The 14285-nt window shown below is 22.5% G+C and overlaps 2 protein-coding genes and 2 pseudogenes across 2 annotated transcripts, besides 2 other annotated features; 3 read left to right on the top strand and 1 right to left on the bottom strand.

Moving 5' to 3' along the window:
- Positions 1–605: 605 nt before the first annotated feature.
- Positions 606–2418, top strand: PY17X_1300071 (PIR protein; the record flags this gene model as incomplete). The annotated part of the gene is made up of 3 exons (XM_034637647.1): positions 606–620; positions 726–1901; positions 1990–2418. The coding sequence occupies 3 exons, from the start codon at positions 606–608 to the stop codon at positions 2416–2418; spliced, it is 1620 nt and encodes a 539-aa protein (XP_034493586.1).
- A 484-nt stretch (positions 2419–2902) lies between these two features.
- Positions 2903–4291, bottom strand: PY17X_1300063 (annotated as a pseudogene).
- Positions 2903–4291: a sequence feature (fam-a protein, pseudogene).
- Positions 4292–7200: 2909 nt separating this feature from the next.
- On the top strand, positions 7201–10077 carry PY17X_1300055 (PIR protein; the record flags this gene model as incomplete). The annotated part of the gene is made up of 3 exons (XM_034637646.1): positions 7201–7218; positions 7358–9853; positions 9964–10077. The coding sequence occupies 3 exons, from the start codon at positions 7201–7203 to the stop codon at positions 10075–10077; spliced, it is 2628 nt and encodes an 875-aa protein (XP_034493585.1).
- A 2506-nt stretch (positions 10078–12583) lies between these two features.
- PY17X_1300049 lies at positions 12584–13503 on the top strand (annotated as a pseudogene).
- Positions 12584–13503: a sequence feature (YIR protein, pseudogene;~PIR protein, pseudogene).
- Positions 13504–14285: the final 782 nt, after the last annotated feature.

Here is a 14285-nt window from a genome sequence, read left to right as displayed (position 1 = left end):
AAGTAATTTGTTTTATATTATTAGATATGATATTAAAAAATGTAACATCCAATATAGAATATCATATATAAATATTTGACATTCAAATAATAAAATAAAATAAATTTTTAACAGTTATAGTAATAATATACTTCTAATTCTTTATATATTATAGTAACATAAGTTTTGAAACTTCTTTATTAAAAAAGTAGCGAATATATATTTATTTTCATGTGCAAATCTATAATATAAATATATTATTATATGAAACAAATTTAATCTATTTTTTTATGACATTCCATGAACTTGTGCAATATAGTTATTTAAGATATTATTTAAAAAAGTTGTATTACGTATAAAATGTATTATATATAGATGATAAAAATGTTAAACAAATAACCTCTTAAGGAAATTTAGTGATTGTCATAAATAAAAATTAAATACCTTTTTAATACTAATATGATTGCATGCTAATTTAGTATTAAACTAATAGAACTTCTTTAAATATATATATTAATTGCATATAAAACCATTAATCATATATCATATTTTATTACAATACATTCCTTATGTACACAATAATATTATGAGAAATTTTTTACAGATTAAAAATAAAATCCAGCATAATGACCCTCAATGTGGTATACACATTTTTTAATAAAATGAATTATATTTTATTGTTTTTCATGTTTATAAATTAACTTAAACTTCATAATATTTCATTAATTTTTATAATATTTTCTTAGTGTAAAGCATTTAAAAAATTTGAGGATTTTTTACCTGATAATTTTTCTTTCGAGAACAATAATGTCGAATTTAAATTATACGAGTATTATTGCCCTATTGACAAGGAAACAAAAAGTGGAAAATGTAGAACTGGCAATCAAGCAGTTAGCGGTGCTACTGTATTTTTATTTAATTATTTGTTCGCCGAAGATCAATATATAGAAAATGATGATAAAAATAACGAATATATCATGTATATTATGCTATGGTTAAGTAATAAAATGAAACTACTTACACACGGGACCTACGGAGCTGTGTCAGAATTTTATGTCACGTTTATGAAAAATAATGAACATTATAAAAAATATCTTAGTAGAATCAATAAAAGCCAAAAAATAATGAATATAAAAATTGGTGAAATGCGTATACTTTATGGGTTACTTAATGAGCTGTGTAATGCAATTATTAATTATTCCAATGATTCTTCAAATTGCCACAATTCTTCAAATTGTCCCGATTTTTTAAAATTTGTTAATAATTGGGAAAAGCAATACGATCAACTTATTGATAGAAAAAAAAAGTTTTTTGAAGATGAGTATTATTGTGAATTGTTGTTGACTTTAAAAAGTGCTTATCAGAAATTTAAACAAGATAATAGGATCCAAAAAATTTGTCCAGAAATTAAAGAGGTAGATATAAATTATTGTAAGAAAATACGTAATGAAACTAACACCTCATGGAAAGTTATAGATGTGAAATCCATAGAAAAAGTGGAGGAAAAAAAAGATTTAGATAAAGGGAAAGATACCTTGGGATATATAGATATTATTAAAAATGCATTTGAAACGTATAGTTCAAATTTTATTATTACGTTTACTAGTATTGGCAATAACTTATATAAAAAGGCGTTGCCACCTCTAACAAAATTTTACGGTAAAACTATGAATTATATGAGTGAGTATTTTAATAATATAGTAGAAACTTATACATCATATAATGGTAAACCTAAAACACAAGCCCTAAGAGATGGATCATCATCATCATCTAATGACCTACCATCACCTCAAGATCCTGGAATCAAAGTATCAGGAAATGGAACAACAGAAATAGGTGATAATCCCCTCATCGTATACAAGAAAATGGGATTTTCAATTATAATTCTTTTAATATCCATTGCTTTAGCTATTATGTACAAGGTAAATAAAAAGAAAATTGTGAAGTATACAATTTTTAAAATACTTCCTCACTATAAAATATTATATATTTTTCATAATTTTATGTTAGTATTTGCCATTTGGATGGAGAAAGAAATCGAAGAAAAAAAAAAACATGAAAAAGGCTATAAATATGTTTGATACAAATGAAACAACAGAAGAAGTTATAAACCCGACTGATCAAAAAAAACAAATGAAAATAATTATAAATTTATCTAGTCAAAACAAACAGGATAAAAAGCTTACCAATTCATCTACTCCAAAAAAACAGGATAAAAAATTTATAAACTCAAATAATAGAAAGAAAAAAGTGAAAATAATTATAAATTCATCTACTCAAAAAAAACAGACTAAGCATTTTATAAATTCCATTTATAGGGAAAAATATCCATTATTAAATATGTATAATCTTATGAAGGCCGATCCTGTACCATTTATAATTTTATTTTTGTTGTTTATTTTTTATGTTTATAAAAGAAAAGACGATTCTTTAGAATAATAAATATAGTTAATAGTTTTTTTTTGGGTTCAGATTCTTTGAATCTGACTTTAAAATTCAATATAAGTATTAAAAATAATAATTAAACTGCATATTAATATAAGTAATTTGGCTTATATAGACAATTAAAAAATGTATTTTTTGTAACATTATAATATAAATATATGTATTTTATTAATCTATATAAAACAGTGTTGTATGACTGATTTATTTGATTTCAATTATAACTTCCTTTTTTATAACTCTAAAAATGTATTAGTTTATAAAATTATTTAGTAACGAAAAAATCATAGGTTTCTTGATATTTAATATTAGTATTCATTATTTGAAAATAACTAATTTTGAATTTAAATTTTGAGTTTTATAAGAAAAATGAAAGCAATAGAAACAATAAATAAATGTCATTCATGAGAATACATCGTTTTATTAACATAAATCTTCTAATATTACGGTTCTGAAAAAAATATATTTATATATAAAGCTTTTACAATAATGCATTTAGGAAACTGTAACTATGTCTTTCAATCTAAGAAAAAAAACATAAATGGATGAATATATAAAATGTTTAAATTTTTGCAAATTATAAATATGTACACTTATTTAAAACAATATTTTTTTAACAACCGTTGAAATAAATTATTATGTTATTAAAATTTGTATATCGTTTACAGATTCGATATAGGTGATATTAACACATCTGTATTTTTGAATGAGATATCCAGTTATGTTAACAAACGATTTTTTTAATTGTCCTTGTTTAATATCTTCTTCAGAATCAATGTCAGTTTTGAATAAATTTGCGCTTTTTACAATTTCGTTTTTATATTTTTTATTGGAAGGGTTGTGATCATTTATATATGGTGAAGCCATGACATTTATAGTTCTGTCTTTTGATATTTACAAAATTAATAAAAGTGTATTTGAATAATACGAAAAATATGATTTATAACGAATTAGAAGAGGAAAGTTTTGCTTACTTTAAAATTTGCAGCTAAAGCATAAAAATATTTCTGACGAGACCATGGCTATTTTTTCCAACGCTGTTGTATCATTACTAAATTTGGCTGTACACACAGACAATTTTTTCTAAAAAAAATATTATAAAATTGCATAGATATAATTAAAATATGATGATTTTGAAGATATGGGAAAGAATAAACAGTAACAATAATATGTTAATTTGGGTAATTATTTATGTTTTGTATACTTTTAACCGAGCCTGCATAAAAATAATTGCCACTATTTGGATCCTACACCTCGTTTATTATTTCATTATACTAATGGAAACAAAGAGAAATGTATTTATATAAATTATAATTATTTTTTAATTTTAATTTGGTATATAACTTTAATATTGTTCGTTAATTGATACCTCATAGGAGGTACAAGTTGTATAATGAACCCTTTTAATATCTGGATAGTTGTGATGTTTTTTTTATATAAAAAATAATACTATTATCATCTCTTTCATAAAATTCATAATCATCTTCAGTTATAGCATGATATTTTAAAAGTTTCACAGCTTCGTTCATAACTTCACCTGCTTGTATAGTTTCTTCTGGATTGGTACATAATAAGTGCTTGTTTTTTTCATATATTTCTTCTGGACTATCATTGATCAAAATGGGCATTTTTTATGCGTACAAAAGTTATTGTATTTATATTATAACATTGTTGCACAGGGATATATTTAATATTTTCATAATGAAATATGTAATATATATATTGTTGTATTGTCTTACGTAAGATAATTATATGTTGATTAGGGTGTTGCATCTTCTCCTGGAGCAGGTTCAATTGCAAGGGTTTTATTATTCATATATAGGGAGGTGCTTAAAAGAAATAAAACAATTTGAATATAAAACTTATTCATTTGGGAACTTTACAAACAAAATATTAAAATATATATTAGTATTTTTTTAATTAAAAAATAACTTGAAATATGGACAAGTATAAATAAAATTGAAACAAATAATTTTCTCCAATAAAGTATAAAAAACTATTATTTAAATGGTAAGATGTATATTTTTATCAAATTTATAGGTTTAGTACATTTTTTATTTAAATAATTCAAGCACAGACGACGTCAACAACAGAAGTTTTCATCAATAATGAATATCAAAAACGTTATGATTCACAATATCATAATATATAAAAATAAATAACATTAATTATATTATATAAATGATATTTTTAACATATAGAATTATGAATATACAAGTTTTATATTTTTATAATTGACTAAACTTAATTTTTATAAAACATATCATTATGTATGGGATTACATATATACTTATATTTATATATAATAGAAAAAAAAATGTTGTTTTTACCTAATAGAAAATAAATAATTTAAAATAAAAATATAAAAGTAAGAAAATAATATAAAAAATATATATTTTTTAATATAATTATATTAAAATAATTGTTTTTATATATTTTTCCATTTGTTTTACAAAATTTCTTTGACAATGGATATTTTTTTTATATAAAACATGTCTATTATATTTTTAAATATTAAAATAATTTAATCTGAGAAGTGCAGTTAATTTTATAAAAATTATTTATTGGTAGTAATATTGACGCTCATCTTTTTTTATAAATGAATACAAATTATAAGATGATTCATTTGGAACAATTGTCTACATTATAATATATCTTCATATTAATATGTGTGTTTTTAAGATTAATTAAACATATTACCAATATATAATAGATAATCATAAAATATAGATGCATGGAATATTGATCGAGAATCGACAATATAACATTGTCTATAAAATATTATGCTTCTAACATTTTTAATAATAAAATAAAAATAGTACTATATATACAATATTTTTTTAAGTTTTAATTGTAGTTACTATTATCTTTTTGTATTAATAGAAGTTTATTTATATACATTAATTCATTTACTATAAAGGTATAATATTAGATTAATCATTATTAATTTTTAAACTTTATAGTTTTGACGTATAAATAAATTATATTTTAAAATTGTTAAAAGAAAAAAAATAAGTATATTAATAAATTTCATATCATATGTTATTCTAATAATTTTTTTTAATAATTTTTCTAATAATTATAAATAATATGATAGATAGAATGTCGTTATTGTTCTAATATATATATAATATTGTATCCATGACTAAGCCCTAAATACGTTAATTTTGGGAAGTATATAAAATTATATATTAATGTAAAGTATATAGAAAAGGTATGCAATAATTAATTTAATTTGAACTAATAATAGTTTTATTATGTTATTATATATATACAAATTTACAAATATATTGTTATTGCGAAATAATATATATTCTAAAATACTTTATTTAAAAACTATGAAACTATGAAATATTGTACATTGATTTAAAGGATTTTTATTGAGTGCGCTAATTGTTCCGTTGTACTATACAGTGATATACCAACAACATCATAATAGTAATAACAATAGATAAAGTATTAAATACGAAAAAATCATTAAATTAATTTGATTCAAATACGTTGATATATATTATTAAACTTGTAATAAGATTAAAATTATATGCACAAAACATCAAATGAAATGTTATAATTTCGGCTTGGTGTTTTTTTAATGTTGCAATATTAGAATTAACGCTACCATGCAAAATAATATTAATAATTCTATAGTTTTTCATCATAGAACTAAATATAGTTTATTATAAAATATAAAAGCAAACTATATATTTATAAAATAATTATAAGTTATTTTTAATGTATACATAAATTGGAAGCTTTAATGGTAACAAATATAAAACATAATTAAACTATGTAGAATAGGTAAATCTTATATGACAACGGTTTTATCTTAAAAAATATGCTTATCTTATCTCTCTTATTTAAAATGTAAATATAACAATCTATTTATGCATAGTTTTATATTATACTTTAAAATTAGCATCAATAGTTATTTATATCTTATATATTTAATATTTACTAATTATTATTTTAAAACTATTTACGTTCAAAGGCTTATTTAAACTTATAAATAGTTTAATAAAACGGGTTCAGTGCTAATTGTTGTTTTGACAGTGGATATGATACGCAAAATTGGTTGTAAAATTATCCAATAAAGTATAATTCTAAATTGAAGTATATAGTAATAAAAATAAAGTTGTCGGACTCATTAAAATGGATTATGGATTTATCTATATTAAATAAAAATCTATTAAAATTATGTAATTTGGATAGAACATGTAGCAACTTAATTTGAAAATACTATAATTTTAATAAAACAGTGATATATAATATTAGAAACAAGTATATAAAAATTTAATATATTTTAAAAAATGAAAATTTATATATTTTTAAGGATTTTAATAACAACTTTCTTAATTTTTTGATTTATACAGTATTTAAGTTTTAGGACGTTGTTTATGTTCTATATTAAAGCATATGTTTATGTATATATTTTTTTAATTCATTATAAAATTCCTTAATATTTTATAATAAAGTTGATTATGTATAATATTATTAGTAATATTGATTTTATGCATAAATTGTATTATATATACATATGGTTAAATATGTATTAAATCAACCATAATTTAAGACAATTTAGTAAATGCTAATAAAAGTAAATATAACATTGTTCTATTAATATTATTGTATTACTATTCCACATTAATTTTAAATTATTATTAAAATTTTAAATGGGTTTAATACTATAAATGTGATATAGGAGGCCCATTTACAGAATATATATTTTATATAAAAACAATATGATGCCAATCTACATATAAAGAACAAAATTTTATTACAATGGAGGACGATTTAGCGGTAAATAATTTTATTTTAAAATAAAACATGCCTATCCTTTATTTTGTTGTGTTTGATTTGTCTAGAAATCACATTAAATTTTATTCAATAAATTTTGTATTAATACATATTTTTATCAATTTATATATAATTTTCTTAGTGTGAGTTATTTCTTGAAGCTGATAAGCTTTTGAATGGTAGTATTTACTTACAGAAGGCAATTAACAAATCCCAAGAATACCGTGAATATTGCCCCAATAATAAACAATGCTCAACTAGGGCTGAGAGTATTGGTGCTTTGAGTGTGTATTTGTTTACAAATTTTTACAATAAAGAAAGCGGTTATTATGAACATTTTATTATGTGGTTAGCTCATACTTTATTTAAGATAGCCAAAAAAAGAAACAATGAAAATGCCCATAATATTACTTTAAGTTCGGCTTATGACAAATATTTAGATAAATCTATGGGTCATCTTAGACAATGGGATATTTTAAATGATGTAAGGGGTGTGAAAGATCCTAATCTTAGGTATATGAGCGAATTGTATACGTTACTTAATCATATATGTAATACAATTGCATATTATAAAAAAAATCATGAAAGACCTGTGAAACTTCGTCAGCATTCTGTAAAATGTTTTAATCAATATAGAAACCTTTATGAGGTTTTTTCTGGAAATGATTCATATCTATCTCTATTGGAAAAATTAAAAAAAATATATGACGACTTTAGAACCGCTGCTATTAAGAATGATATTGGTAAAAAAAATAATATAGAAAGTCGTCTTCTAGAACTTACAGAAATTAAAAAAAAAGAATCACATTCTACGAACAATTTTAAAATATTAGACTCCAATGGTCCAGAGGATCAATTGGAAGATGAGAAGGACCCCGAAATTCCAAAGGAAAAGAGCACTCAAGAGGAGCAAACATATCATAAAGCCGAAGGGAAGAATATTGTAGAACCCACCAAATTACAAAATACAGTGGATCAAAGATCAATCCAAAGAGAGGAACCATCAGTTTCAGGAGGTACATTAAAAACTTCAGGAAATGAATCAGAAAATAGTGGAAAATCCCAAGGAGTGTCTATAGAAGAATCAACAAAAGAAAATTTAATACCGAAAGATCAAACACTACAACAAGAACTACATCCAATACAACCAAAACTACAGCTAGAATCACACAATAAAGAGAATGAGACACTACAGAAAGCACTATCTGAAATAAAACCACAACCACCACCAACAACAGTACCATCACAACAGCCACAGCCACCACATCATCACCAATCACCACAACAACCACAAATACATCAAGCGATACAAGAATCACTACAACCACAACATACACCGAAAAATGGAATCGATTCACATTTTGTATTAAAAAATGACGAATTTAACTCCAATGATTCAAAGGATCAATTGGAACATGAGAACCAACCCGAAATTCCAAAGGAAAACAGCACTCAAGAGGTAGAAAAATATCATAAAATCGAAGGGAATAATATTGTGCAACCCATCAAACTCCAAAATACAGTGGATCAAATACCAAACCCAAGAGATAAACCATCAGTTTCAGAAGGTGCATCAAAAATTTCAAGAAATGAACAAGAAAGTAATGGAAAATTCCAAGGAATGTTTATAGAACCAACAAAAGAAAATTTATCACCTAAATCGAAAGATCAAACACTACCTCAAGAACTACCTTCAATAATACCACAGCCAGAACAAAAACCAGATTCACAACCGGGACCAGAACCACAACCAGAACCACAGCCAGAGCCAGAATCACAACATATAGACAATGTGGCCCAACCTGCATCTACACAAGAAAAATCATTGACGAGCTATGAAACGATAAAAAAAATCACAGAAACGGAATTTTTATATGATTTCTATAAACTACATTTTTCATCTTTTTATAAAAACCTTACTAAGTATGGAAATCGTTTATATGAAAGTACATCGACTAGCTTAACAAAAGGTTATTCCGCATTTAATAATTTTGCTAATGATTTAATTACTCAACCAAATAAAATGAATGTTACATTTCAATCAGTTGATAATAGAATTCAAACAAAAGATTCGGGAAGTGATTATTCTCCCTCTGATGATACATCAGAAACGCCCTTGCATTCATCGACACAATCTATTGACAAAAAAATTGAAGGTGAAAAACAAGAAAATATATCTGAAGGTCAAGGTCAAATAAATGAAGCTGAAAGTAGAGGGAAAATAAGTGAAACTGAAGGTGGAACCCAAGAAGCAAATCCCGAAGATGGAATCCACGAAATAAATTCTGAAGATGGAAACCAAGAAACAAATCTTGAAGGTGAACCCCAAGAAAAGGAACTTGAAAATAAAGACCAAATAAGTAAAGATGAAGGTAAAGAGGAAATAAGTGAAGCTGAAGAATCAATACCAATTTCAACTCCTAACGAGCCATCAGGCGATTCAATCAATATAACACTTTATCGAGAAATTGAACAACTTCCTTCTGAAATCAAGGTAAAAAGAGACATATCTGAAATAAAGGTACAAAATGGCATATTTGAAAAAGGATTTCCAGGAAATTTATTTAAAGAAAGCAAATTTATTTTATATCCATTTATAGTTATTGCAATACTCGTTATGTTAGCAGTTATATATAAGGTAAATAGATAAAAAATTATTAAATAGAAAATTAAAAAATATGTATTACTACATATTTTATGTATACATAAAAGACAAATAATTATATATTTTTACTATTTTTATGTTAGTGTTTAGGATTTGGGCGGAGAAAAAAGGAGAAAAAAAAAAAAAAAATGAAAAAGGTCAGAAAATTGTGTGATGAAAATAATACCGAAAAGTTGAAATGCATTCATCGAAAATAACCAATGGGATAATTATAAATTGAGGTGATAAGAAAATGATAGTATTAAGTATATAGAAGCATATAGAGGAAGATTACATGGGATGGTCCTGTGGTATATTTTTATTTAATTTTTTATAATTTGATAATATTTATTTGTCTATGAAAGTTTTCTAAATTCAATTATAATAGAAAACACAATTTAAATATATATAGTAATAAATTATAAAAAATAAAAAAATATACATGTCATATTCCAAAATTTGAAGCATCTATATGAAGAATATTTTAACACAAACAGAAAATGAATATTAATATTATAGATTCCCATAAAGGAAAGATATTTCATAAAATATAATACTCATATTTGATTTGTCTTTGCAATTTAAATATGATTAAAACACAACATGAATATTTTATGCAAATGATATTACTAATGTGGGATTTGTTATTATACTTAATACATGTATTCATATCAAAAATACATTATAGTGTATGTATAATAACTTTTTTAAAATTTAATATAAATAATGCTTATTTTTTTGTATTTAAATATTTTATGCTTCTTTTAAATTTTAATTTACATGAATATAAGTTGTTTTATATTATTTGTTTATTTGGCATAAAATTTTAATATTATATAACACATCAACATTTAAGGTTTGTTGTTATATATATAACTATGAAATATATCATATTTTAAATTAAATAAAATGAAGTATATAAGTACATTAATAAAATTTCCTAATGTATTTTGTTTTTAATAATTTTTATAAAAATTAAAAAATTATGTATAGAGAATTAGGGTTATTATTCGAATATATGCACATATAAAATATTGTATTATTGATTAATCATGAAAGTATTATTTACTTCAGGAAAATAATATAATTATATATTAATGCAAATACTATAGAAAAAATATGTTCCAATTAATATGTTTAAATATTATATTTTTTCTATTATACATACACGAATCATGAAAATATTCTGCATTTATTTAAATTAATTATATTGAGTGCATTAATTATGCCACAGTAGTATACAATGCTATAACCAAAACAACAACAATATTAGATGAATATATTATTAAATACGGACAAATGCATTATGTTTATTTGATATACCTATATGGGTGTAAATCCATTATATATATTATTAAACGGGTGGCAAAATCAAAATTGTGTGCATAAATATCACATGAAATATTGCAACATTTATTTAAGTAAGCTTTAATGTGATGATATTAGTATTAACACTATCAAACCATGTATTATTAATTCTATTAGCAATTATATAGTTTTCCTTAAAATGAACATTTTTCTATTATTAAATATAATTTTGTTATAAAATATCCAATATATAATATTTTCTTAGGTCAAAATCATAATTTTACACAAGAAAAAGTAAAATCATGCTATATTACTTTCCAAATGAATTGATTATTAAACTAATGTATGAATAAATTCTAAAATTAAGAAATAATTGGTTTAAGAAAAATATATGAAAACAACTTCATTTTATAGACTATAATAAGTTTTCTTATTTGTTAATGGTTAACATAATGGAAAGTATAATATACAAACTATTATTACAAATCGAAATTATATACTGTGGTTTATTAAGTTTATAATCACCTCGATTAATCTAACTATATTATTTGTTTTTTAAAATTCTGTAAAGATACATAAAATACCCCACTCGAAATTATTCATTAAATGTATTTGTGTATAAAGGAATATTAGGGTGAAAACAAACTTATTGCACATTATGAAAAATGCTTTTAATTAATATAGATAAATTAAACAGATATAAAAACCATGTGTAATATATTTAGAAAAATAAATAACACTAAGTTAATATTTAAGTATTATAATTTAAATAAAATGTATGCTATATTTACTAGAGATAATACTAAAAGATATAACATTCCTTACAAAATAATAACGAATATCAATAAATTATATTGGATAATGAGATATAATACATTTTTATTTTTTTATATATTTACAGTTATATAAGGTTGGAATCACTTTATTAAAACTAATATATAATACATCTTGTTCCCATATATAAACCTACAAATAAAATGATCTATATTATTATATAAAATGAATGTCATTTATTATTATTTCGATATTCCATAGATTTATGTAATGATGTTATGAGCGTGATCAAAGCTTTTCAAAGAAATTAAAAATTTAGAAGGTTTATCTAAATTATCATAAAAATAAATATGTTATTCCCCATACACTACTATATTATATACTAATTTAAGATTAATAATATGATTATCTACAGACAATTTTATATAGAAAGACACGTAATTGTATAACTTATTTTGGTATAGTATATAGGTTTTATATAAAAATGATACGATGTCATTTAATATCCAGATTAAAAACAAAATTTCATTACAATGTCTAAGTGATAAATACATTATTTTTAAATAAAAACGATCACCTTAAATTTTATATGATATATTTCCTATATATTATTATTAAATTTTATAAAAATTTTCTTACTGTATGATATTTCAAAATGTTGATCATCTTTTTAATAAAGACAAATTTTATTTGGATACAATACGTTCGAAAAATGGACCTTACATTTGGTATTGCCTTTTTGATAGAGAATCAAGAAAATATGAATGTAAGAACATTTTTTATGGAGTAAACGCTCTGTGTATGCATTTACTTAGTGAATTATACAAAAGTCCTGGAAACATAGTGAATTTTAAAAATAACAATAAGCAATGTTGGATACATTATGATGTGGCTAGGCTATATGTTAAGACTAAAGAATAATGCTGGAACCAACAATCTAACATATTTTTATAGTACATTTATAAATAGTGATAACAAGTATAATAAGGCTATAAAAGATGCTACTGATTATAAGAGTTATAAGGATCTTATAGATAAAAAACAAAATTTGATGAATATGAATATGAGAATTATATTTAAATTTTATGATGCATTTAAAATATTATGTAATATGTATAATGAGTATAAAAAAGAAAATACAAATTGCAAAAATTATTTAAAAAAAGATAAAGAATTTGTTGAAAAATATGAGGAACTTAACAAAGATCCTAAATTACTGAAGACAGTCCTTGTTATCAAGTATTGTCTACTTTATCAACTGATTATAATAATTTAAAAAAAGATGCAGTGGTGTTAATTGTTCCAATTTTTCATCCTTCCCATCGATAGAAAAAGCACAAATTTCCGAAGTTATATCAAGTTCGTCGATAACAAACAAATTATTTATAGTTTTATCGATATTTGGTGCAATAGCAATTTTTTTAGGAATTTCATATAAAGTAAATAATAAGTCAATTAAAAAATATATTCAGCACTGAATGATTCGTGAATATAGATAAGTTATCCATTTATTTGATTTTTTATATTAGTATTCGTTATTTAGGTCTCGGAAACGAGATTAAAAACAATTAAGAGAAAAACTAAAAAAATAAAGAAGAAAATGACAAATAATATATGATTCGAATATTAATAATGATTAATATATGTTAAGAATCTGTCTATTGGTAAGTAATTTTTGCATAATTTTTATATCGTTTTTATGTTGTGGAACCCGCATTCAGGTTAGGGCTAAATATTATATTGCATTAATTTTTTATAATTTGAACACTAATTAAATATATGTACCATCCCGTATGTTTAATCACGAGATGAAATTCAAAAGTACAAATATTCAACAAAAAAGGGTCATAAGTTAATATGAAAGGAGTGAATATCATATTTTCCATAAAACACAATGTATATAATTGATTGTTAATATAAATTTAATATGGTTAAAATAAAATGTCTATATTGTATAAATTAATATAGATATTGACTATATATGAAGTTGAATTATGCAATATCATAATTGCCTATTATATAAGCCTTGATAACCCAGAGCTATATTGAATTATGCATATCATAATATGTTGCTTTATTTTATGAAAATTTTATTTAGTAGAACTTATGATTTGTATGATATTTATTTTAATGTAAATCATGTTATCCAACTGAACTGTAATAATAGATATTCATAAAATATAGATTTATAAAATATTGATCGAGAATCGACAACATAACATTATCTATAAAAGCCATTTTATGCATCTAACATTTTTAATAATCAATAAAAATATGCATATTAATAAAAAAATAAATTATAGATATATGTATACTATCCTTTTAACTTTCTATTATATATAGT

This window comes from Plasmodium yoelii (genome assembly GCF_900002385.2).
Source record: "Plasmodium yoelii strain 17X genome assembly, chromosome: 13".
In the NCBI taxonomy this organism is placed as follows: Eukaryota; Apicomplexa; class Aconoidasida; order Haemosporida; family Plasmodiidae; genus Plasmodium; species Plasmodium yoelii.
This window is presented reverse-complemented; position numbering and strand designations above follow the sequence as displayed.